Source organism: Grampus griseus (genome assembly GCF_964374135.1).
Source record: "Grampus griseus genome assembly, chromosome: 10".
Classification (NCBI taxonomy): Eukaryota; Metazoa; Chordata; class Mammalia; order Artiodactyla; family Delphinidae; genus Grampus; species Grampus griseus.
The window spans coordinates 42,096,609-42,121,183 of NC_139004.1; the positions used below are offsets into that span (position 1 = coordinate 42,096,609).

The 24,575-nt window shown below is 35.6% G+C and overlaps 1 protein-coding gene across 6 annotated transcripts in view; it reads right to left on the minus strand.

The window, feature by feature from the left end:
• Nucleotides 1-9,845, minus strand: part of HMGCLL1 (3-hydroxy-3-methylglutaryl-CoA lyase like 1) — a gene marked incomplete at its 5' end in the record, with an annotated part of 136,552 nt that extends 126,707 nt beyond the window's left edge. For all 6 annotated transcript variants that reach the window (XM_082663981.1, XM_082663979.1, XM_082663980.1 and 3 more), the window contains one exon: nucleotides 9,738-9,845. In XM_082663981.1, coding sequence (XP_082520107.1) covers nucleotides 9,738-9,845 — 108 coding nt within the window. The remainder of the gene's footprint in view (nucleotides 1-9,737) is intronic.
• Nucleotides 9,846-24,575: the final 14,730 nt, after the last annotated feature.

Here is a 24,575-nt window from a genome sequence, read left to right on the forward strand (position 1 = left end):
AGCTCCCCCTTTCTAGAGCATGATTGCAACTCACAGCTCCAGCCCCTTCATCACTACCTAGAAACAACAGCTTTCACTTAAATTTTATATTTTTCAGAGAGCTTTTCCATTCTTGCTAATCTTGGCTTTTACATAAATTACATGAAAAAAAAAGTCCAAAATATGCCTCTAGGAACCTGAATAACTTTTTAAATTATCCTCCAGTAAAATTCAAGTAAAAATCAGTCTAATTTCAGAATGACTGTGTTTAGAAATAATATCTGGTGATCAATATTTAGTTTCTATGAGAAAAGAACATAAACATTGGCTCATACATATGGTTTGATCCAGGAGAAGAAATCCCCAAACACCTGAGCCTTCATTTAGGAATGAATTCTGATCACTATGAAAAGGAAGATGGTCCCAAAGGGAAAAATGGCAAACGCCTGGTAATTTAAAGACTACTTCCTGCCTGCTGAATGATTACGATTACACTCTACACTGTTGGAAAATATGCCAATGTTTAGAAATGTCCTGGATGGTCTCATTAAAGCATCCCCATGTAATTGTCCGGTAAGGACCACAGAATCAAATATCCACATGCACAGGAAGATAACCTGGGTGCCCGAGGTAGCTAAGTATATGAGTAAAGAGTACAAATCCTGTTTAAGGCATTCATATGTACTTATCTTTTAAGTGTAGTCTTGATCAAACAAAACATTTCCAGAGGTTAAATATGGCTCACCTGTGTAACAGCAAATTTGCATCTCCTACTTAAACTAACAATCGTGAGACCAGGAAACTTGTTTTCTTGTGTTGCTTTTACTGTGAGGTCTTCAAGCAGTCTGGACAACACTTTCAAATCAGAATTTCTGCTAAAATGATATTCCCCACATATATGAGTTTGTACGATCTCTTTTAAATACCATCTGCTCCATAAAAGTGACCCATCAAGTTATGGGTCTGCACAGTCTAGCCCCTTGGTTGATGAGGGAAAATCAAAAGAAACAAAAATAAAAGCTAAACTTGGAAGAGGAAAATGAAGAAAGAAGAAAGGGTCAGGGAAAGTTACAGCCCAGAGTGAATAAGCAGAAAGGAAGCCAGAAAACTTGGAGGAGCTCAGAGCTAATGAAAAAAACAAGAACACAAGGCAGGGGGAGGAAAGGATGTGAAAGCCAGCTGGAAGGAGAGAAAGCAAGGAAGAGAGGAGCTAACAGAAATCCAAGGACAGAAAGTATTGGAGATGGGAGGGAACAGGAAATTTATTGGAAACCAAGTTGTTTTTCCTTATGCATCCAATGCAATTCTATTCCAGGCAGAACTCTAGTCTCACCTTCAAAGAGGAGAGAAAGGAAGTCAAAACTCATAGGAGCCCTTCATGGGTTGGAGCCAGGAGCTCTCAGAAGACAGATTAGAGGAAACATGAGCCTACAGCTGACCCTTTGACAGAAGATACAGAGATGAAGGGGCAGCAGCATCACTCAGTCCAGCATTTCCCAAAAGGTAGGTGAAGCAGAAACAGTGAGAGCTGGGCTCCAACACTGGGCTCCAATGTACTGAATTTCTAGCACATTTAATAAACACCTCCATTGACTCCTATCACCAGAAAGGTCAGGAAGCACTGGTATAGTGGAAAACTGGGAGCTCTGGACCCTCAGCTGACGGAATTCAATTCCTAGATCATCAACTACTGACCATGAACAAAGTATTTAATGTTTCTGTATCCCAGTTACTAAACCTATAAAATGGATTGTTATGGGGATTGAGTTATGGCATGTAAAGCAGTTAGGCAGTGCCCAATGCATATTGAATATGAACCAGGAATGAATCAAGACAAAGCAAAAGATAGCATTGTAAAGAAAAGGTTAATAAGAAGAAGAAAATATTTTTACCCACTTCAGGGCCATTAAATGGAAAGATCCAAAATAATCTCATATCAATAGAGATAAAATACTGTAAATTTAATCACTCATTGATTCATTCATTTATTTAACAAATTTTATTGACCTATGTCACACATAAGGAGGGAGTAAATAGCATACTGTTTCCCCAAAGCAAGATACTTAATTTAGGCAGCACATTAATTTTTATCTTTAAAAAATATCTTTCACAATTTTTACTTATAGTGAAAATCATTATGTCAGTTTTTCTGTAAAATATTATTTTTCATGAAGCAGCCAATCTTTTAATTCAATTTTTGGACTTTAAATTGTTACCCTATACAAAGTTCAAGCTATAAGATGAATAAGTTCTAGGAATCTAAGGCACAGCATAGTGATTAACACTACAGTTAATAATATATTATATCCTTGAAAGCTGCTAAGAGAGTAAATCTTAAATGGTCTCAGCACAAAAAAGAAATGGTAATTATGTGATGTGATGCAGATGCTAGCCAATGCTATGGTGACAATCATTTTGCAATATATGAATGTATCAAATTTATATACCTTAAACTTACACAATGTTATATGTCAATTATATCTCAATAAAGCTTGAAAAATAAATACACAAGTTGTTACTGTCAACAGTTTGCATATTACCTGGAATGTAACCACTTCAAAAGCTTTGTAATATGGTAAATGAATATATTTTTTCAATTCCAATTATATTGCAAAATAGGTGTTTTTTTTAATATTTCCCCTGTTATATTAGTAATTTTTTAACTAGCTTGTTCAAAACAAACTTCTCACAGAGAACCAGAAAATCTGGTGAAAATATTAGTGAAAAACACTTCTTTGATAGCCTTTGGAGTCTCCAAGGGAGGGTGTACTTCAGTGGCCAAGATACTCGCAGAAGAAAAACACAGAGGGGTGATACCAAAATTCAGCATGAACTTTCCTCTTGAGGCATTCACCAATTCTATGCAATCAGGTGAGAAGCTGAGAAGAGCATCAGAGCTTCCAGGGGTCTTAGAAGTTGGGGAGGAAATATTTTTGAGCTCAGGTTCAACAAGGAGAAGACATTCTGGTAAACACTCTAGGCTTTTAGTTAGAACCCCTGGAGAGCAACAAAATAAAAGTAAGCGTGAATAGAAAAGACAAGCCCTCACAAATGAAGTAGGTCCAGCCTTGAATCAGCTAAACATCTGATTGGCTTAAGGTAAGCTACCCTTGCACTTATTGCCTGTTAGAAGCAAAAGATAATCAATCCTTCCTGCACCTCACACCCATCGGAATGGCTATTACCAAAATGACAAGAAATAAGTGTTGGTGAGGATGTGGAGAAAAGGGAACCCTTGTGCAATGGGGAATGTAAATTGGTGCAGCCACTATGGAAAACAGCATGAAGGGTCCTCAAAAAATTAAAAATAAAACTATCATATAATTCAGCAATTCTGCTTCTAGCTATTTATCCTAAGGAAAGGAAATCATTGTCTTGAACAGATATCTGCACCCCCATGTTCATTGCAGCACTCTTTGCAATAGCCAAGACGTGAAAACAACCCAAGTACCCATTGACAGATGAATGGATAAAGAAAATATGGTGTATATATCTACACAAAGGCATATTATTCAGTCATAAAAAGAAGGAAATCATGCCATTTGCTACCTGATGGACCCTGAGGGTATTATGCTAAGCAAAATAAGTCACACAGAAAGAGACAAGTACTTATATGTGACATCTTAAAAAAAACAAAATTAGATACAGAGAAAAGATTGGTGGTTGCCAGAGACAGGGTGTAGAGGGTGGGCAAAAGGGAGTGGGGGGAAGGTAATCATTTCTGGAGGACAGTATGACTCAGAGCCTCAAATTATGTCTATAACATTTTCATAACAGGTGTCTAACCTAAACTGAAAAATTAGTAGGCATTGCAAGAGGAAGGATACATGAAAGAGACCCACTGGAGATCTGAATATTGGAGTTACCAGACATGGAACTTAAAATAACTGATAAGTATTCAAGAATTCTTGATAAGATGGAGAATTGTGGCAGAGAGCTAAAAATTGGTTTTAAAAACCACATAGAAGTCCATTAATTCAAAAATATAACTAAAATTAAGAACTCACATTAAATCAGCAGCAAATTAGACAAAGCTAAAGAGGGTATTAGTGAAATGGAATAGGTGAGAAAAAATATTCAGACTGAACATGGTGAGAAACAAAAGATAAAAAAATACAAAAAATGAGTATATGAAATAAATGGGTCACAAGGAACATTCCAAGATTCTTCAAGCTATAGGTCCAAGTTGGGGGGTGGTTAAAAAAGAGACAGAAGCAATAGTTGAAGAGAATTGATTGAAAAATTTCCAAAACATATGGAAGCCAACAAGCATCAAGATCCAAGAAGTGCTATGAATCATTATCAGATATAAAGAAACTACCTGTAGACTCATCATAGTCATACTGTTGGAAACCAAAGATAACAAGAAGAGAATGAAAGATATATTATCATCAAAGAACTAAAAGTAAAACTAACAGCTGATTTCCCTCTGGTTTGTCTCTGGTTTCCATTTTATCTGTTGAGAAATCTGCATTTCGTACTGCTGTCATGTCATGTATTCTAATTCTTTATATGGAACATATATTTATACTCAATATTCATCATATTTATGCACATTGCACACGTATATACATAAATGTAATTCAAGCAAAGAAAAACTGAAAGAAATTATCACCACCAGATTTTTACTAAAGAAAGTATTAAAGCAAATATTTCTAGTTGAAGGGAAATAATTTCAGATGAAAGAATGGAGATGAAGAAAGCAATAAAGAGCAAAGGAAAGAGGAAATATATGCATAGATATAAATGTATATTGACTATAAATACATATTACAAATATACCATATAGAAAATTAATATATACAACAACAGTATAGAAAGCGAAGGCAGTAAAGGGAGTTAAATTATCATATTTTTAATAAGTTGCAATAAAACTAATTTATATAATATTTTAATAAGTCAAGGTTGTACGTTGACATCTTATAGGTAGCAACCACCAGTACCATAAAAACAGTACATAACTAACAAGCCAACCCAAGGGAAAAATGAATTTTAAAATTTACATAACTTCAAAAGAAGTCATAAAAAAGAGAAACAGGGCAGTAAAGGACAAAAGAACACCTGAGACAAACAGAAAACAAACAGTGTAATGGTAGTTTTGTTCCTTTCTGAAAATTCCTCCCCACTCACTCTAAGGTATTTTGTAAATGTACTAACAGCTTCAGAGTTGTAAACTGAAAAGCATATAGTTACTTTAATCTTTTAATTAAATTTAAGCAAAAATATTGTACATTCCAATTAAATTCAAGTGACAGTTTAACACTAAATACTTGGAATCATAATATTTGCTGACAGCAAATGTAACTTAAAGGATCAGGATATATTGTAAACTAACTATAAATTTAATCTCACAAAATCTACAATTTTGTCTTTAAAAAACTAATATATTTTAAGTGTTGTTTATGATAGAATTTAGGTCCTTAGGAATTTTATTGCTGTAATGGGGTATTAATACATGAAGATATTTAGCTACTGCTTAAGCAGCACTTGGAAATCAAAGAAGGACTACTTTACAGGGAACCTAATTTTAACCCAAACTTTAAACCACGAGTTAAGCCAGCTTCATCATATCCATTTTAACAGAGACAAATATAGAAAATAAAACAGGCCCTAAGAGATACCTTGAACCATAGAAGGATCAATTTTAACCTCCTGCTCTATTAAGGAAATCTGAAAAACCAATGCCATTAGTTACAAAAAAAAAAGAGAGGAAGAGAACTAAAGAATTTAATTAGTGGAGCTGTGGTAGTGCAAGCCTTTAATTCACATTGACCCATTTTATGTTTGGTAATAAATTGCTAAACTTCAAATGTGTATATTTGTACTTACACACACACAATATTTAATTTTATCTTAATAATATATTGGTAGCAGAAAAAGGGCTAGGTTTTGAATCTTTCTATTGACTAGCACAGTATTCTTTCAAAATAGAGCACTCTGTCTGTCCCAACTGCAGCCAAATTATTTCAAAACTTAGGGGTCCTGCCCATGATTCCCTCTGCCAGATTTAACAGTGGAGAAATAGTTAAGCTCTGTGCATCTTTTAACAGCTTCCAGAATCCATTTTCAACTCTTTCCCTATCAAAGTATGACTAGATTCTATAAAAAGATAACACACAACCCAAACGTCCATCTACAGATGAATGGATAAAGAAGATGTGGTACATATATACAATGGAATATTACTCCACCATTAAAAAGAATGAAATAATGCCATTTGCAGCAACATGCATGGAACTGGAGATTATCATACTAAGTGAAGTAAGTCAGAAAAAGACAAATATCACATGCCATCACTTATATGTGGAATCTAAAAAAAAAAAAGATACAAATGAACTTATTTACAAAACAGAAATAGACTCATAGGCATAGAAAATAATCTTACAGTTACCAAAGGGGAAATTAGGGTGAGAGATAAATTAGGAGCTTGGGATTAGCAAATACAATCTACTATATATAAAATAGATAAACAACAAGGTTTTATTGTATAGCACAGGGAACTATATTCAATATCTTTTAATAACCTAAATTGGAAAAGAATCTGAAAAAGAATATATACATATGTGTATGTGTAACTGACTTGCTTTGCTGTACACTGGAAACTAACACACCATTATAAATCAACTATAGTTCAATAAAAAAAGGTAAAACACAAACAGTAATAATACCCATCTAACAGCACTAAGACCAAACTTTATTGACACCTGTCTTCTCATCACTTTGGCATTCACATAACAAATAGTTAGCATTTTATTACAATGTGCTAATCATTGTTTTGGACCCTGAAAAGTGCTATGAAGGATTTCACGTTCCCCATAAATCTGAGATGCTTATGCCCTAGAAGGAAAAACATCCATTCATTTGTTCATTCAACAAGTATTCATTGGCCATTAAAAACTAGTCAGACATTTTGTTCATTGCTGAGGATTTTGTGGTGGAATTTTTCCTTACTTTTATGATACTTAGAGTCTGGTAGGGAATTAAACATAAAATGATCACAACAATAAATGTAAAATTCATATTATTTGTAATGAACAGTGCAAAGTAAGATAACAAGAAATGCTTGCCTTGAGAGTCTGGGAAAGATTTCATGAGGAAGCAACATTTGAGTTGAGAGCTCAAGGTTAGTTATTTGAAAAGAATCTTCCTAGCAGAGAGTAAAACAGGTAAAGATCATGTTTCCAGAGGAAAGATGATTGGAAAACTCAAAAGAAGGACACAGTGGCAAGGATAAGAGAACATAGCTTAAGAGGATGCTGCAGAGAGATGCAATGAAGAGAACACCTGAGGCTTCCAAGAACACATTAAAGATTTTGCTTGCTATTCATTCCTAAAAGCAATGAGAATTCACAGAAGGTTGTGAAACGGGAGAATAGCATGATTCTGTGTAAAACAGAGAACTTCTCCCAACTAGCTGTAGAAACAATGGGTTGAAGGATCGCAAGAGTCTAGTAGTTCATTGGAGAGAGAATGCCACTTTAAAATTGATAGCAGCAGTAGAGTTGGGAAAACAGATGGATCTGTGAGAAATTCGAGGTAGAATTGCAGGACTTAGTGATACTTCGGTTATGGGGGAAAGAAGGAAAGGAGCTCTTGGTTTGTGCTTCCAGGGCTGAATGAATTGCAATGGCATACCCTGCAATAGGAAATTCTAGAGAATGTCTGGGGTTGGAAGGGGAAGAAGAACGTGATTCCGATTTTGCAAATGTTGGGTTTGAATTACTTTTGAGATACCCAAGTGATGATGTCAGGTGAGCAGGTGAACATCAGGACTGGAGCTTAAGAGAGAGATTGTAATATGAATCTGGAAGACATGAGTATACTAATAGTAACAGGAACTGTGAGTGTGCATAAAAAGTCATGAGGAATCTGAAGATTTACCCCTGAGCCAGTCTAGTTCTAGCCTGAGGAACCAGAGAGGTAGGGCTTAAAGCAGCAACAATGTTGTTAAACACAAGCCAAAGAAGAAGGTAAATTTCAGAGTGCAGTGTCACTGCTGCTGTGTATTCAATAGGACATGACCTAAAACATTACCATTTCACAACACTGGAACTAAAACAGAACTATGCATAAAATGCCATGAGAGCACAGAAAAAGGCTAGCAACTCTGGAAGGAGAAAAGGGTTGGTCAAAAGAAGTGATATTTAAGCTGTGTCTGAGGAATAAATAGGAGTTTCTCACTAAAGCAGTCCAGGGTTAAAACAGCAATATTTGGAGAAGGTATTGCTATTTCTCCAAAAAGGAACAAAAAGTCTTTATTAGGCTGATGAATGTCCAAAAACCCTATTCCCCGCATTCCTAGATCAGTCATCCTAGTCATTTTCTTTCTTTTTTTCATCCTAGTCATTTTCAATTTCCCCGTTTCCACATCCCTGCAAGGCAAAGTAGACATCCTCACCTAGCAGTCTAGCCTCTGTCATGTTCTCCAAAGCCCACAAAATTAGAATATGGGGGTTGCGGGAGAGAAAAATAATATTAACCCAGCAACAAAAGTCATATAAAGTCTCAGACTTCGGGACTGGAAGGTAAGGATTCCTGATTCTGTAACAGAGTGAATATAAGGTTATATTATCTTTATAATACAAAGATCAAATGAGAAGGCAGGAAAATTAAATAGAAGACAAGAGAACATACAGGAAGATAAAGAATTATTTTCCCTTTCTTGATAGTCAGCAACAGTCTTTGAGTCAGATGACCAGGGCCATCTTTTAAGTAATGAGGAGCAAAGTATCTTTTAGAGAATCCACAAACGCTGAACTCCAATCTGTAGAACTAAAATTACAATGCCACATATTGATACATTGAACTGAAAATACACTAACTATAAAACTATAGAAAAATGGATGCCTAATATTAGAATAGTTGATTTAAAAACACAAATTTAAATTATGCTTACCCACTAAAATATTATACTTAATACAAATTATTATTTTGTACATAGATGAATCAGGAATAAACATTTTTGTATCCACCAAAATTCAAAACAATAATAGCTAAACCCTGAGTCTCCCTCCCTTTTCCCACGTTTTCACATTCACTTAACAATTATCACTGTTATTCCTTTGTGAAACTTTAAATTTTAAGCTCTTTTAAGGGAAAAGTCTATTTCTTTATATAGATTTTCTTCATTTACTTGCCGTTTCCGGTTGAGAGTGCATTAAATCGCAAGTATGTGGATACTACTCACTTGCCTAATAATTGTCTTAAAATAGGCTTTCAGGAATCAACATGGGAATACATTTTGGACTGAAATCGCTGTTATTTACCATTTTTCCCCAGCTTGCTCAAGTGTGTTGAAGCATAAATACATTAGGGATAATTAATGATATGACGGATGATTTCATCCCACCGTGTTTTCCCAACCTTCTGTGTTGGCTTTGTTCCTTTTTCCGCCTCATATTCTGACAAATTCGTCGTCTTTGTCACACAATAATCAGGAGAAAACTGAAAAGAAGGGCGCTATCCTCGGAGGAGTGCTGTGTATTATGACTCATCCCTTCCAAGGGAAACACAGAGAAGGAACAGTTTCCTTTAGGCGACCTGCACGTGGTCAAGATAGGGATTTTAGTGGGTCTGAGCTGCAGGGGTGGGTCTGCAATTCACCCCAGAGAGATGATGGGAAACCTTTTAAGGGGTGAGGTTTGACATTACAGAACTGTCGCAGGAAGGGCCCAGGGTGAGAGACTACACAAGAAGGGGAGAGGAGGCCTGGGGGATGACGGAAGAGGGTGGGGACCCCCTGGGCCGCGAGGTGGTACCTGCGCGGGCTCGAACGCCCCTGCCACTGAATCCCCGATCCAGAGATGCTCCCGGAGAAGTTGTTGGTAGCTGAGGCAGTGCTTCACCGCGGATGGCACGTTCCCCATGGCCAGGTCCGGGGCGGCTGTAGGCGATGGGAGAGAGCGGGGAGGAGAGAGATGCGGGCCGGGCGCGCGCTGCGGTCCCGCGCCGGCCCCCGAGCGCGCCTTCCGCCTCCCGCGCGCGCTGAGCCCGGCCCCGCTCTGTGTACTGCAGCGGCGCCAAGCCGAGAGCGCCCAGAGCAGGGCGCGCGGGAGACACCTGCGCGCACGCGGGCCACCCGGAGCCGAAGCGCGGAGGAGATATTCCCAGCATGGCGCGCCTGCCGCTCTGCACCCAGCAAGTAGGACTGATCGCATCTGCACACGCCCCACTCACCGGCTTCTCACCTGGTTCAGAATCCACAGGGAAGAAAGGGTTAGGTCTCCATCAAAGGAAGAGGGTCTGCGTTTTCTTGTCTGGCAGTTTGCTCATTCCCAGCTTTTGGCGTCCACTGTAGATGCGTCCGGCCTTGAACTCACTTGAGTTTATCTTCATGACAATAAACTTGACATACACACACAGATTTAAAAGATAACCAACAAGGACCTACCGTATAGCGCAGGGAACTCTGCTCAATATTCTGCAATAACCTAAATGGGAAAAGAACTTGAAAAAGAATAGATGCATGTATTCGTACAACTGAATCACTTTTCTATACACCTGAAACTATCACAACATTGCTAATAAACTATACTCCAATATAAAATAAAAATTTAAAAATAAAGACATCAGTCATATTGGCTTAAGGCCCACCCAAACAACCCTTCAAATCAGAAAATCAACCTTGACACAGCACTACCATCCAATCTACATAGCCCATGCAAATTTCACCAACTGTATCAACAGTGTCCCATTTGCTCAAAAAAAATAGTTATATTTTTTAAAAGCTCGATTTTTAAATATTATGAGACAGGAAATATGCTCAATATTTTGTAATAACCTGTAAGGGAAATTTTATATATATATATATATATATATATATATATATAAAACATAGAACACATATATGTTATAATTTAGCCCATACATTTGTACTACATGTGCCAAGCTTCTGTTTTATTGTTTTCTTTGCTGTTTTTCTCTTTGCTTCTAATATTAAGGTTTTATATTTTGAATAAATGATGCAGATCCAAAGTCTTCATATGGAAGAATTTCTTTATGATCTTTCTTTTATTTCCTTGTTAGGGCCCCACCTTAGTTATTTCTGCAATGGTTTCTCTTTATATGAAATTATTATATCAATTATATCAATCTATGGCATATGCTAAAATAAATTTCTTGGAGAGTTAAAAAAATCTGAATCATTTTGCTGTACACCTGAAACTAACACAACATTGTAAATCAGCTATACTTCAAATTTTTTTTACAATATATGAACAAAAAAATAAATAAATATTCTGAGGCAGTTTGCAAGGTTAGAACACTTATATACAACAGTCTAATAAAGAAGAAAAGATAGAAGGTGGTAAATTAGGGGAGATGTCACAGATAACTCGGTAAGTCAGTCAGTTGTCAGTAAATGGGTAGTACAGGTTAAGCACTGAAATGGAGTTCAGTTGTTTAAAGACACGCAGGGCACAAAATTATTGAAGCAGCTAAAGTGATTCAAACTGAAAAGTGTAAACATATCCTTACATCATTAGAAGAGCACTAGTCTTGAGTGGGGAGGTGTTGGCAAGATGAGATGGTACTGGAACAGACCACCTCCCTGCATCCCCCTGTTTCACAAGCACACCTACATCTACCCACTCTAAAATTCTTCAGCTGAGTTCAGCACCTGCAATTGAATGGACATCAAGAATAGCCTTGTGCTGCCAAGTGGCATGGCCAGGGGTACCAGTCAGCCCCACTGGTTGCTGCAGCAAATATAAATTAGGAGCTGGCTGATACCTAGTCAGCCAGCTCCTAATTACACATAAAAGGATTCACAGATTACTTTGTACATCATAGTATAAACACACTTAAGGAAATTAACACCCAGAATTAGCAAACCTTCATTCATACTTGTGAGGGTGGTGAGACTCCCACTGGTAATAGAAGTAAAGCAGTTAAGGACAGAAAAACACAAACAATGGGAGAGGGATCTTTTTGATCCTTAGTGAAACAGGACTGGAAAGGCAAAGAGGATGAAGTGATCTTATAGCTCTCATCGCTTTGATCAAGGAGAGTTAACTTGGAGAATATGATCTGAGCTGCCAAAGTGAGGTCATGCAACTCTTGGAAGCCTTTAAAACTCTCTAATGCACCAAAAATTCCAATTATTATTTATCTGAACATGACTATTTTAGAGGTATATATTCATAGACCTAAATCTCTATGATAAGTTGTTTTCGGTAGAGCTCAACTGTTATTCTTCCAACACAGTTGAAATGAAGCTTAGAGGTTGCATCAATGTCTATTACCACTCTTCTCTCCTTTTTGTAATTCTATAACAGGGAACATGATATTTGAAAGAATTTGAAAGGGTCCAATTTGAACAACAGTAATTTAGCAAGGTAATTTTATCATGGAGTCAGTTGTTTAATTATTTGTCATCAGTCAGACAATTAATATTGAAATCTAAACTTTTGAAGAATATAACCTCTAAGGTAAGCCAGATATTGTATGATTCTCTGCTGTTAAGAAAAAGAACACCGAGATATAAACTTTACTGCTTAATAGTTTTCTAAATGGGGAAGTTTAGAAAATTTCTTATCTCAGTTAGGGACTTCCCTGGTGGTCCAGTGGTAAAGAATCCACCTTCCAATGCAGGGGACGAGGGTTTGATCCCTGGTCGGGGAACTAAGATTCCCACATGCTGTAGGGCAACTAAGCCCACGCACCACAACTACTGAGCCTGTGTACCTTAACCAGAGAGCCCACGTGCCACAAACCACAGAGCCCACGCACTTTGGAACCTGCACGCTACAACTAGAGAGAAGTTCAAGCACTGCAAGTAGAGAGGAGCCTGCGTGATGTAATGAAGAGCCCACGCACTGCAACAAAAGATCTTGCATGCCACAACTAAGACCTGACACAGCCAAAAATATAAAATAAAATAAATAAAAAAAGAAAATTTCATATCTCAATTAGCTCACTATAGTAATACAGGTTTGTTTTTTTTTACAGGGAAACCTTATAAACATAAAAATATTGAATACAGTTTTATTTTCATGCATTTCATGTGGAAATTCTATAATATCAAAAATTGAAATTATGATTCCTGTAAATACCAAAACCATTAGCAATAACATGGACCAAATAAAGACTATCTTAAGAATGTTTAATCTCATATAAAAGGGAGTGAAAGTAGATGCACTTTTGCTGGCCTGTAATTTGATGTTAAATCTAATCATAAATGCTTAAAATTTATAAATTCAAAAAGCTTCAACTTATAAATTTGAATAATATTAGTGTACATATTTTCTGTTTTTATGATTAAAATGAAAATTCTCAATAGGTACCCCTGTTAGTGCAAATCTAAGAAGCTCTAGGTAAAATAAGAATGTATATATATATCTTTTCATATTCTTTTCCATTATGGTTTATCACAAGATATTGCATATAGTTCCCTGTGCTCTACAGTAGAACCTTGTTGTTTATCTATTTTATATATAGTAGTTTGAATCTGCTAATTCCAAACTCCTAATTTATCCCCTCCTCCTTTCCCCTTTGGTAACCATAAATTTGTTTTCTACGTCTGTGAGTCTGTTTCTGTTTTGTAAATAAGTTCATTTGTGTCATATTTTAGATTCCTCATGTAGGTGATATCATATGGTGTTTGTCTTTGTCTGCTTACTTCACTTTGTATGATCATCTCTAGGCCCATCCATGTTGCTGCAAATGGCATGTTACATGCAAAATCATTCAAGTTTACCTGCCTCTCCTGAATTACTCGACTCCCATCGCTCTTTAACCTCCTATCCCAAATCTCATCTGTCAACCAGGGAAGTTAGTTAACATCTTGGACCCACCCATCCACTGTCTCTTTCTGTTCTCCTATTGACTTGTCTCTGTGCCCCTTCTCTTGGAAGGCATCACCGTAGTGCAGTGGTGAAGCTTAAGTGCTGGTTTTAGATTCTCCGTGATGAGAGTCTGGCTCCACCCGTTGGCAAATGTGTGACCTTCGCAAGTTCTTTAGCCACTGTTTCTTGTCTGTAAGAGGGCAATGATAAAAGTTCCTACCTGACAGAGCTGTTACAAAGATGAAACGGGCTAGAATATGTAAAGTACTCAACACAGAGTCTCTGGTACATAATAGACACCCAATGAATGTTAGCTATTATTACTACTGTAGCCTGGTTTTCTGCTTTATTTTGCATTCATAAATCTAACCTGTATAGCCTGAGACATTTTTGAAAATATATACCTGGTCAATACTTCTAAGATTAAAATCCTTAGAGACTTTGCAGAGAAATTGTTTCTTAAAATGATACACTTTTTCTTGATGAGACTCTTAGTTATCTTTCCAGTCTTAACTCCTGTCCATTTTCTAAACTCATCCTTCACTCCAGAAATATCAAATTATGTGTAATTCCCCAAGTTTTAGCCCCTTCCATGCTCTCGAATCATTCTAATCTTGTTCTTTATTATAGACACTTTGGGAAATACAGACGATGCATAAAGATAAATTACCCATCATTCTAATGCTAGAAATACTTTAATATATTTTCTTCTAGAGAAAAAAATAAATTAATATTTCCTATCTTTGCTTTTTATTCTGCCCTTTTCATTTAACATTGATTTAAATTCTTTAAAACTAGGATGTTAATGGCTATGCAATATTCATACATATATATAATATTTTCAATAATCTTTTAAAGTATAACCTTTTACTTATTTTTGAAAGGGAAGATTGGTGGGTAGACTGTGATCTTGTGAATATTTGTATAAATAATTATGTAATTAATGTTCCAAAAATAGCATGACTGTGGAAATCTTCCACTACCGTTGTATTTCTGTCAATTTCTATTTATATTTTTTACAAAGTTTTGCTTTAAGTATACAGTATTTCCTTGGTTGGAGATTTGCTTGTGTAAGTTTATCTCTGGTGATGGTTTTTTGTTGTTCTGTCTTTTGTTATGTGGGAGGAGTTCTATGGGAATCTCGTACCGATTATTGCAATACCCCTAAAGAATGGTTTCATGTTTGCTTGGCCAGAATTTCTAATGAGTTTGGTTTGACAGTTGTAGGATTTATTGTTTGCTAATATCTTAGCTTGGGGTACCACAGGATATTCTGAATCTAAAACTTAAAACTGGCAAATTCCCTGGTGGTCCAGTGGTTAGGACTCCATGCTTTCACTGCCAAGGGCCCAGGTTCCATCCCTGGTCGGGGAAGTAAGATCCCGCAAGCTGCTCGGCATGGCCAAAAAATAAATAAATAAACTTAAAACCATACACAGTGTAACTTGGCTTCAGTTTTCTTGCAGGGATTTAATTTCTCACTCACAGACTTAGGTGAACTTTTTCCATCTCCCATACATGGAACCACCTTGGGAGACCCAGTGGTTCATGATCTTGGCTCCCGACTCTCAGATGACAATTGGTTTAGGAGGACCTTCCCATGTGATTAAAGCCCCAACCTCTGGCTAACAGAAGCTGTGTCCTCTGGTGAGTTTCTTGGAAGTATTAAGCCCCTGAGTATAAACTTGATATCAATTTTTGAAGGGAGGGAGAGGTATATCTCACATCAGCTTAGTTCTCCATATTTATCAGAATTGTAACTTGAAAATTTTTCTGTGATTAGTGTTTGCGCATACTTTTGAATACATTCTGGAATTCCTGTACCCTTTAGGAAAGAAAGGGTAGGAACCAAGAGATGCTGAACTGAAGTGAGAACATTCAATTTATCTCAGAGGGCCTGAGGATCTTACAATATAGTTCTGACATCTTGACTAACTCAAAAGAGAGAAAACTAGACAAAAACCACATTCTCCCATTCATCTCCTTATCTCTTTTCCATTTAAAATGACAGCAATAAATTATAGAGTGGTGCATTGCTTATATCCTAAGCAAAATTTCTCAAAAATGGTGGCAAGTCCTTGGGAAAGAAGGGTCCACTTACAATAGGTTATCATGTGAATCCCTTTGGTCTCAAAGATGGGTATTTAAGGTTGTCTAAGAAAACAGGATGGATAGAATCAGAAGCAAGTGAAAAAAATAAAAATTGTAATAGCAATAAATGCAAACCGGCATGTAGCCAAGGTACCTACCAGGCAGGAATCAAAGACACATATGGTAAGTCTCAAACAATGATGCCATAGAACTTTGGCAAGAATCATGAGAGTAATGTGCTCCAGCCTTAAACAATAAAAAGGAAAGAATGAAAACAACTTGGTTACCGATACTGGATGATACCTAAGGGGAAGCAAAGCTTTCATAATCTCAGTTTTATTGCTGAAAAATTTAGATAACTTCTCACAAGTGTTATGTCTGGCTGATCTAAATTGATGGAAGGATAACAGAGTGTTTAAAAACATTCTTGGCGTTTGGTCACTAAAATCAAAGTTCCATTAACAATAGCATCATTCTGAAATAACACATTCTTTCGAGAATAAGTAATGAAATCTATTTTACGAAAATAGCACTCCACCCCAGGTGATGGATACCTGGCATTGGATACAGAAATCAGAACAAAGCTGCAAACCACATTTCTCCAGATGTAGGAGTCTATTTATTCTTTCACAGATTCAAAAGGATCCAAACGCACTAGCTTTGCCAACTATATTGTAAAATAAAAGATATAGACGTTGACAGCTCATTAACTATTATTAGTTCATTAGATGGCTGCATTGCACCTAATTTTTGCCAATAGATACAAAAGCATCTTTTTATTACATTACCTACAAATTCAGACCTTATTTGAAAAGTTGTTTTATCAGTCAGTGGTATATTCTGATGAGTTATAGTAAATGTGACCTTAACAGGTAATTTATATTAATTCTTACCCATGGACAGTAACACCCTTTGAATCTGTATTACTATTGAATGAAAAACGAGTCATTAGGAGTACAAAACAATTGATTACAAGTACAAAGCACTTGGTATTTTGCTTTGCACATAGTACGTGCTCAATAAACCTTAGCTTTCTATCTTTTTCCTCTTTACAAATCAAATCAATCAGTCCACTGTTAAGAAGGGATATATGATGTTGCCGCAATTAGAGGGAATCTGTTAAACCCAAATTTAATGATTTCTATAGAACATTAGTTTAATTCACTGAAGAAATTTTTGTTTTTTTTTTAATTTGATACTCAATAGCTAATGGGAAAATAAATATGAACAGATATATAAGATATGCCTTCTTGACTTTAAAGACCTCACATTCTAGTGGCAACATCTGAAAAAACTAATTATAAATATTAGATGTAGCAGATATATCTTCATCAGAGAAATGTAAGAAATTAAATTCTACAGTTGTAAAATCTAGATAAGAAAACATTTACAGCAGAATTTTCATGTTTATCAAATGTTTATTGAATAATTAATTGCATAATAAATATAGGGCATTATAATACTGTGTGGAAGGTAATGATGAAGAAGGCAGTCTTTAACACAAAAAGTCTTCTAATTTAATAGTGAAATAGGATGTCACTCAAATATCTACAACAGAGCATCATGTTGATAAGTGCCAAGTGATAATATAAGTTGAGAACCATGGAAGCAAAGAGAGTAGACTCCAAGTTCAGTTAGGAAAATAAGAGAAGACATCAGGAAGGGGCACATGTGAGGGGGTTGGGCAGACAGAGCCCATCATGGAGGAGGGAAGGGGAGGAGGGGAGAGATACATTAATATCAATTGATAAGAGGCTGCATTACCACCAAAAACTATCAAGATGTGTAAATAACTTTCAAATAAAAATCTTCATAAAATTACCAGATTTATTTTTTTGTCCGTGATTATTCCACTATGTATATTGTAAGTAAAACGATCATTTCCTATTTTGCCACAGATGAATATAAACACATAAATCCACCAGAAGTGCTAAAGAGCTAACTTTATTTATTTTGCAAGTCAGAATTTAATATACAGCTGTAGATTTTTAAAATCATCCCTGTTTGTGTCTATCTTGTTCTCCATGGGCAGGAACGGAAAGATCATAATTATTAAGTGAACAGACCTTTGAAGCACTTTGCTGGGTATTTTAACTCAGTGCATGAATTATCATCCCCATTTAACAGGTGAAGAAACCGAGGCTCAGAGACCTTGAACAACTACACTAAAGTATAAGAAGAAGTATAAGAAATGGACTCAAATTTGTGCCTGTCAAAGCCTTTGCTCTTTCTCTTTCATCTCATGTTTTTCAAGAATAGATAGTAAAAAGACATTGTTCACACACAATCGTGTTCCTCAGAACGTCTTTCAGACATGAAAACCCTTGCTCTCGGAAGAGGTTAAAATGTTTCTAAGGGAGGTTCTTTAGAGCTAGAACTTGAACTCAGTCTTGACTCTGCATTCCAGATTTCTACCGTATAGGGAAGAACCAATCTCTTCCTTGAAACCCAGGGACCTTTTCAGGTTTGACAACATTAAAAGTACTGTCTATGGGAATGATATAAGGTTAAAGAATTCTCTTAACAACTTCAGCAGCCATGCCTGTTCTGTCTTATTAGAGGGTTTAAGCCTCAGCCAGAGGTCTTTTAAGAAAATTTGCAGAGGGCTACTTCATCTTGCTAATCATGGGTGGTGGTGAGATTTCTCTTTTTATGAGCCATTCAAGCCATGGACTTATTGTGGCTATAAGTTTATCAAAACATACACATATCTGATGGGAATTATGATTTTCGAGTTCCTGCTCACTTTATTTCCTTTCCATTATTTTCTCTCTGTGACCCGGCCCACTTATTAGTATATTTCCTCACATATCATATGTTTGTTTGCTTTCCCTGAAATAATTAAGTTTTACTCTACCACTTAAGGAAATTTTTCCATAATGGAAAAAGTAGTTGCCTTGACAACAGTTTCCCAGAGTTCTCTTGAGAGTCCAAATCTCTGTAGAATTCACAATTGATTGGATAATGGAGGCCCTTTCTTACTAAAATGCCATCACTTCAACTACATTTTCATTAAAAATTATACGGGCAGAAAGTCACAAGTGCTTTAATAACTGGCATTATTCAATGCCCTGCATTTTTCTAACCTCAAATCTTCACTAAATTCACAAATGCAAATGCATCAATATGAATCATATGAGCTTTCAAGGCAATAATCTACAGTTATTGTGTAATGAAATATTAATTTAGCAACTTTCAAAAACTCATATGTGATATTTGGATAACTTTTCACTCATTCATTTAACGTTCAAAATTAACTAACATGTTATAAAGAAGCCTGGGGGTGGGGGGGGTGACTGAACAGGAGCCCTCCGAGATTTTCCTCTTCCCAAGTTTTCCTTCAATGTCATCTCTTTCACCTTCTTAGTCTGTGTTGTAGGAACTCATTTGCTACCTTATTTATTTTATTATTTCCTCAGAAACTTTTTCCTACCCCATGATTATATATTCATGGAGATTTCTGATGCTTGGTAATTCATAGTTTGCTTAACAGAAGCTTAGAAGATAGAGAGTTAATGTTATGATTAATCAACATTATTTGCAACATTTTGAAAAGGTTTGTTGGCCTTTAAACTTCACCTTCAACAACAGAATAATTTAAATTGGTGTTTCTCAACCTCAGCCTTATCGATAATTGGGGCCTGATGAGTCTTGGTTGTGGGGTCTGTCCTGTGTCTTGTAGGAATTTTAGCAGAATCCCTGACCTCTACACAGTAGATGTCAGTAGTCTCCACCAAGTTGTGAAAACCAAAATTGCCTCCAGACTCTGCCAAATGTCCACCGGGAAGTAAAAGTCACCACTGGTTGAGAACCATGGGTTGAAATGATGAGGATGATAACAAAACCTTATCATGTGCCAGTAACTATTCTAAGTCTTTAACTGAACATTATCTAATTCACAGGAAATGTTCTGTGATTCCCATGTTACAGATGAGAGGGCTTGAGCTCAGAGAAGTTACTAAGTCACTTAGCATCATGTGGCTAGTGAGTAAGCCAGCTGGGATTCAAATTCAAGCAGTGTGACTTCGGAGCCTGTATTTTTAATTATCAGTCTACAGCTGCTTTTTGAAATAACACAAGCAAGAATGAAATCCATCAAAAACATGGATCATTTTGGGTTTAAATTCTTTTCCATGATGTCCAACATTTAAACGTTGGAAAATAGACTTCCTGCAAATTCAAAATCTCTCCAGATAAATAGGTTCCCTTATTCGCCTAGTCATGTTCACTGAGCTTGTGAAATTCTATCAAACGTGAGATTTCCCAGACAGAGAGTTAAAGCTCAGGTCAAGGAGTTAGAGTCCTTGGATCACATCCTGGCAAAACCACGGTCATGAGTATAAGACCCATGACTATCATAGAAATGCTTACATGTTTTATTACTTTATAGCATCATTCACATAGTGAGGGTCTGTTTATGTTTATTATAATTAGTTTAGAAGAAAATAATTAAAATTACTTCATAGCATTTATCCTATGTCCCTTAGCATTCAAATATCATTTTATCTTATTTATTTATAGTATTTGTACTATGAATAACAGCCAGCAAAAATTAAATTTCTTTTTCCACTTCTCCATATTAACTGTGTGTGGCAGAGGTGCTATTTTCACACAAACGAAAAACTATCATACAGCATAATTTATAAAAGTTAAGCCTTTGAAGGTGTTTTCATAAAATGTGATTTCTCTCTTGCTCTAAAACCTTCTTTTAATTTGTTTCAGGCTGACTATAATTTGTTAAGAGGAATATAGTATAATAAGCAAAGTTTTACATTTAATCAAGCACAATTAATTTATATAATGTTAAATAAATGGTATATATTATCTCCTTTCAAGCTTCTAGGAAAGTTGGTTGAAATAAAAATAATGACCCATACTTAGATTTATTGATTGATTTCTCTGTGCCGTGCACTATCTTAACAGTTCTTCATGGGCTAACATTTAATCCTCATAACAAGCCCTTTTAGGTAGGTACATTGAATATCCCTATTTTGGAATGAAAAATTGGACCCACAGAGAGATTAAAGAGCTTGATCAAAATCAAATAGCTAGGAAACGTTTAGCTGGTTTATAAACCCAAGTAGTTTGGCACCAAAATTTTGCTGGTATCACTTATGTATACTGACCTTCTAAAGTGGGGGAATTATCACCACATATAATATTATTCATCGTTGTAGTAAGTAAATGAATTAAACTAGAAAATCTATCTTATACTGACACAGTAGGAAATACGTACTTTTTCTCTCAGTCTGTGAAATTCTTGGCAGTGGAGGGTTAGAACTCTATTTTATGATTAAATGAATGAATAACTGCAAAAATGGTTTTGAATCCAACGATTCTAAATTATTCCTTAGACATTTCACTTAATTTCCTTCTTCCCTTCTCATTAGCTCAAATATCTGGATGCTCCATGCCCTTCACACCATCTACGTCAGTGAGACGAAGTTTCTCAGTTTACTTGGTTCAGTCCCGTGTTATCCTTGTCCTGGTGTCCTTTACTATTTAGAATTTCCTGAATTTCTCATGTTTAACAAAAACTTTCATTTAACAATAGTATTAAAATAAACCAGAATGAGTTAAGTCAACCTCTTCTGTGTCCTTCCAGTGCCTGCCACAATCTCATCTTGCGGTGCCTGAGACATTTGTTCCGAGAATGGAGCTCTCACTTTAACATGTGGTTAAATCTGTAAGATGACCGGCCGCAAACCTCTTTCTTTATTTGATCTTTTCCAGTTGCAACAGATAACTACTATCTCCCTTCCAAGGACAGCATGTGGCGTGCCAGCTGATAAAATAAAACGTGCTTTGTGAGAAGCAGCTATGGACAGCTGATGCCCTCTGCTCTCGGATGATGATGATGAGAGAAGAAATCTGTCCATCTGTCTCTATTGGTCTCTTGTCCTTGGCAGTTAGTTAGTTGCCCCATAACCCCTTCTTTGTCTTGTGAGATGCCTGAAGCTGTCAGGATACTAATCATCTTGGTCAATGGGAAACAATGAAAATTATAGGCTAAGCACACATGAATTGTGTAAGGGAATGGAGGCTGGGCAGCTCTGCTACGGGGTATAATGAGTAGCGAACACTCTATATATTGTGGGAGTTTTAAAAAATTCATTGTGCAATGCAAATCTATAGTTGTTTACATTTATAGTTGTTTTATTTATACTAATACTTTTTATTTTGAAACAAAGTCTTTAGATAGCAATTGCATGAGAAAATAGAAATGTGCATTTAAAGTAGTAAGTGCTGAATTTTCATTTCTCAAGCAAGTTGACAATGCACTTGTAATTTGAACAAAATGTGTTTCACTATTTACCATCTTACCATGAGAATTGTACTGACCACATGAAAATCAGAAGACATAAATTGACAGTACAAGCATCAGCATTTTAAGAAGACAATGCCCAAAGACAACATCTAAACACATGCAAGTGTAGAAGTGGAATATATATCAATCTAGAAAGCATACTTTTTCATTTAGATAAATTACTATTAAAAATTAGTCCTGCCTATTTACATTCTTAGACTTTTTGGGGTGTGTGTGTGTGTGTGTGTGTGTGTGTGTGTGTGTGTGTATGCATGTGGATGGTAAAGAGAGGACTGTTAATATGTTCACTCCATGAGGAAGAGAACTTGTAAGAGATGCCTTACATTATTACTTTGTCTTTGGAGATTTCAAATAGAAAATCAGCTCAACTAATTACAACCAAAATTTGATTTTGTTTTCCATCTGACTCATGGAATCAAAGCTGTCGAAATTTATTCTACCAAGGTAAAAGATCTGTCTTTACTGTGAATGCTATTGTACGTTCAGTTAAAAGTTCAACGTTGAAGATACATTTTTTTCTTGCTGTGATAATAAAAATAAAAATTTTGGTGGAGTACACCAGTATAGTAAAAGCAATATTCTTTCTAAAGAACCTATGGAGAAAAAATGTACTTGGAATCGGCTGAGAAGCACAAATAATTCATGAATGTGGTCAAACTGGAGAAATATTCTACTAATCACAATTGAAGATATAGATGTCAAAGTTTATATATATTAGGAAATATACCATTGGACCACAATTTTTTGCAATGAAGTGATGTTCAAAACAAAACAAAACACTGCAGCTTAACGATGTAACATTTCTTCTTCACTGATCATCTTTGATCTGATTTTTGAAAATTAGAGCCTTTGTGTACAACTCTGTAAACCAGTCTCAATCTCTAATATGTATAGAATATTTTTTTAAAAGATTCCTCTAAGTTGTGTTGGCATTTTGTTCAAAAAGAGTTGGAAATCTTTAATACATATGTTCAATTAATGGAGTGGCCAAAACTTCAACTTTTGAAAATTTTAGTAAACTGCAACTATAGAAAATAAAGCTCACAAAGAGAATTCTTTAATATTTATCTTTACTACTTTAAGTTAAATGTTGAAATTTAAATGATATATAAAATTTAAATCCAAAATTGAATAACTGAGTTTTGTGATATCTTGAATTTGGGGAAGAATCTTCTGATAAAATTCTTATGTTTTCTTGCATAAATTTATATTCTGTGTGGGAATTAAATTAAATGAGAAGGTTTATACTTTCCCAACATGTAATTTGGAAAACATTCAACTAAATAGATATTGAATAAGATATTTATTTTGAAAGATATTGAATTTGAATAGAATAACAAACATTCATAGAGACAACTTGCTTGATGAGTTTTATCTTTCAAAATTTTTTGTCAGAACGAAAGTATTCTAAATGCAATTAAAAAGACATTACTTTATAATTAGTTGGGTTAAAATGTTTTAAAATTTGAATAAAACATACAAATTAGGAATACCTTGTATTTGGAAGATCTTATTCTGTGCTTGCCAGGCAGAAACTATAAAAATATTTTCTCTATTAAAAAAATATTATGACCCATTGAGAAGAGTCCACTAAAGTGATAAAATTTCTATTTTATTAAACAAAATATATAACTTTGGAAAAGAATATAGAAATGTCATGGAAAATTTTGATGTTAAGTCTGTATTGAAAAAGCATACACATACACACATTTTGGAAAATATCAGTGATATGCTATTAGAGGAAGATGTGATTAACAAATGGATTAAGTTCATGAATAAATGTAGTTCTTAGATTTTTGTAAATGGTCAGGAAATTACTACAATGAAATCTGTTTAAAATATATGGGAGTATACTTTTATTTTTTTAAGAAAATTGAAAAGAATTTTTTGAAAAGTTATTTTATTGGTGACCAATATATTGGTCAATAAACAAATATAATTTTAATTACATTTATGCACTTTTCAAATTCAAAAGGGTCTCAGTTTGGACAATAAAATCATATGGGCTTTCTATATGATTAAAAACACAGCACAGGTGGGAATTTGCAGTACAATTGTATCAGTTTTCTGTCACTGTAACAAATTACCAGAAACTAAGCAGCTTAAAACAACACACGTTTATCACCTCACAGCTCCATACGTCAGGAGTCTGGGCACAGCTTGACTGGGTCTTCTCCTCAGGGTCTCACAAGGCTGTAATCACAGTAAGTGGGCTGAATTCTAAACTGGGGGCTTGTCGGAGAAGAATCCACTTCCAACTTTATTTGGGCTGTTGGTAGAACCCATTTCTCTGTGGCCATATGATTACAAGTCCTGACGTTTGCTGGCTGGAAGTTGGAGGCTGCCCTCAGTTCCCGGAGACCACCCATAGTTCCTCGCTCAGTGGGCTTCTC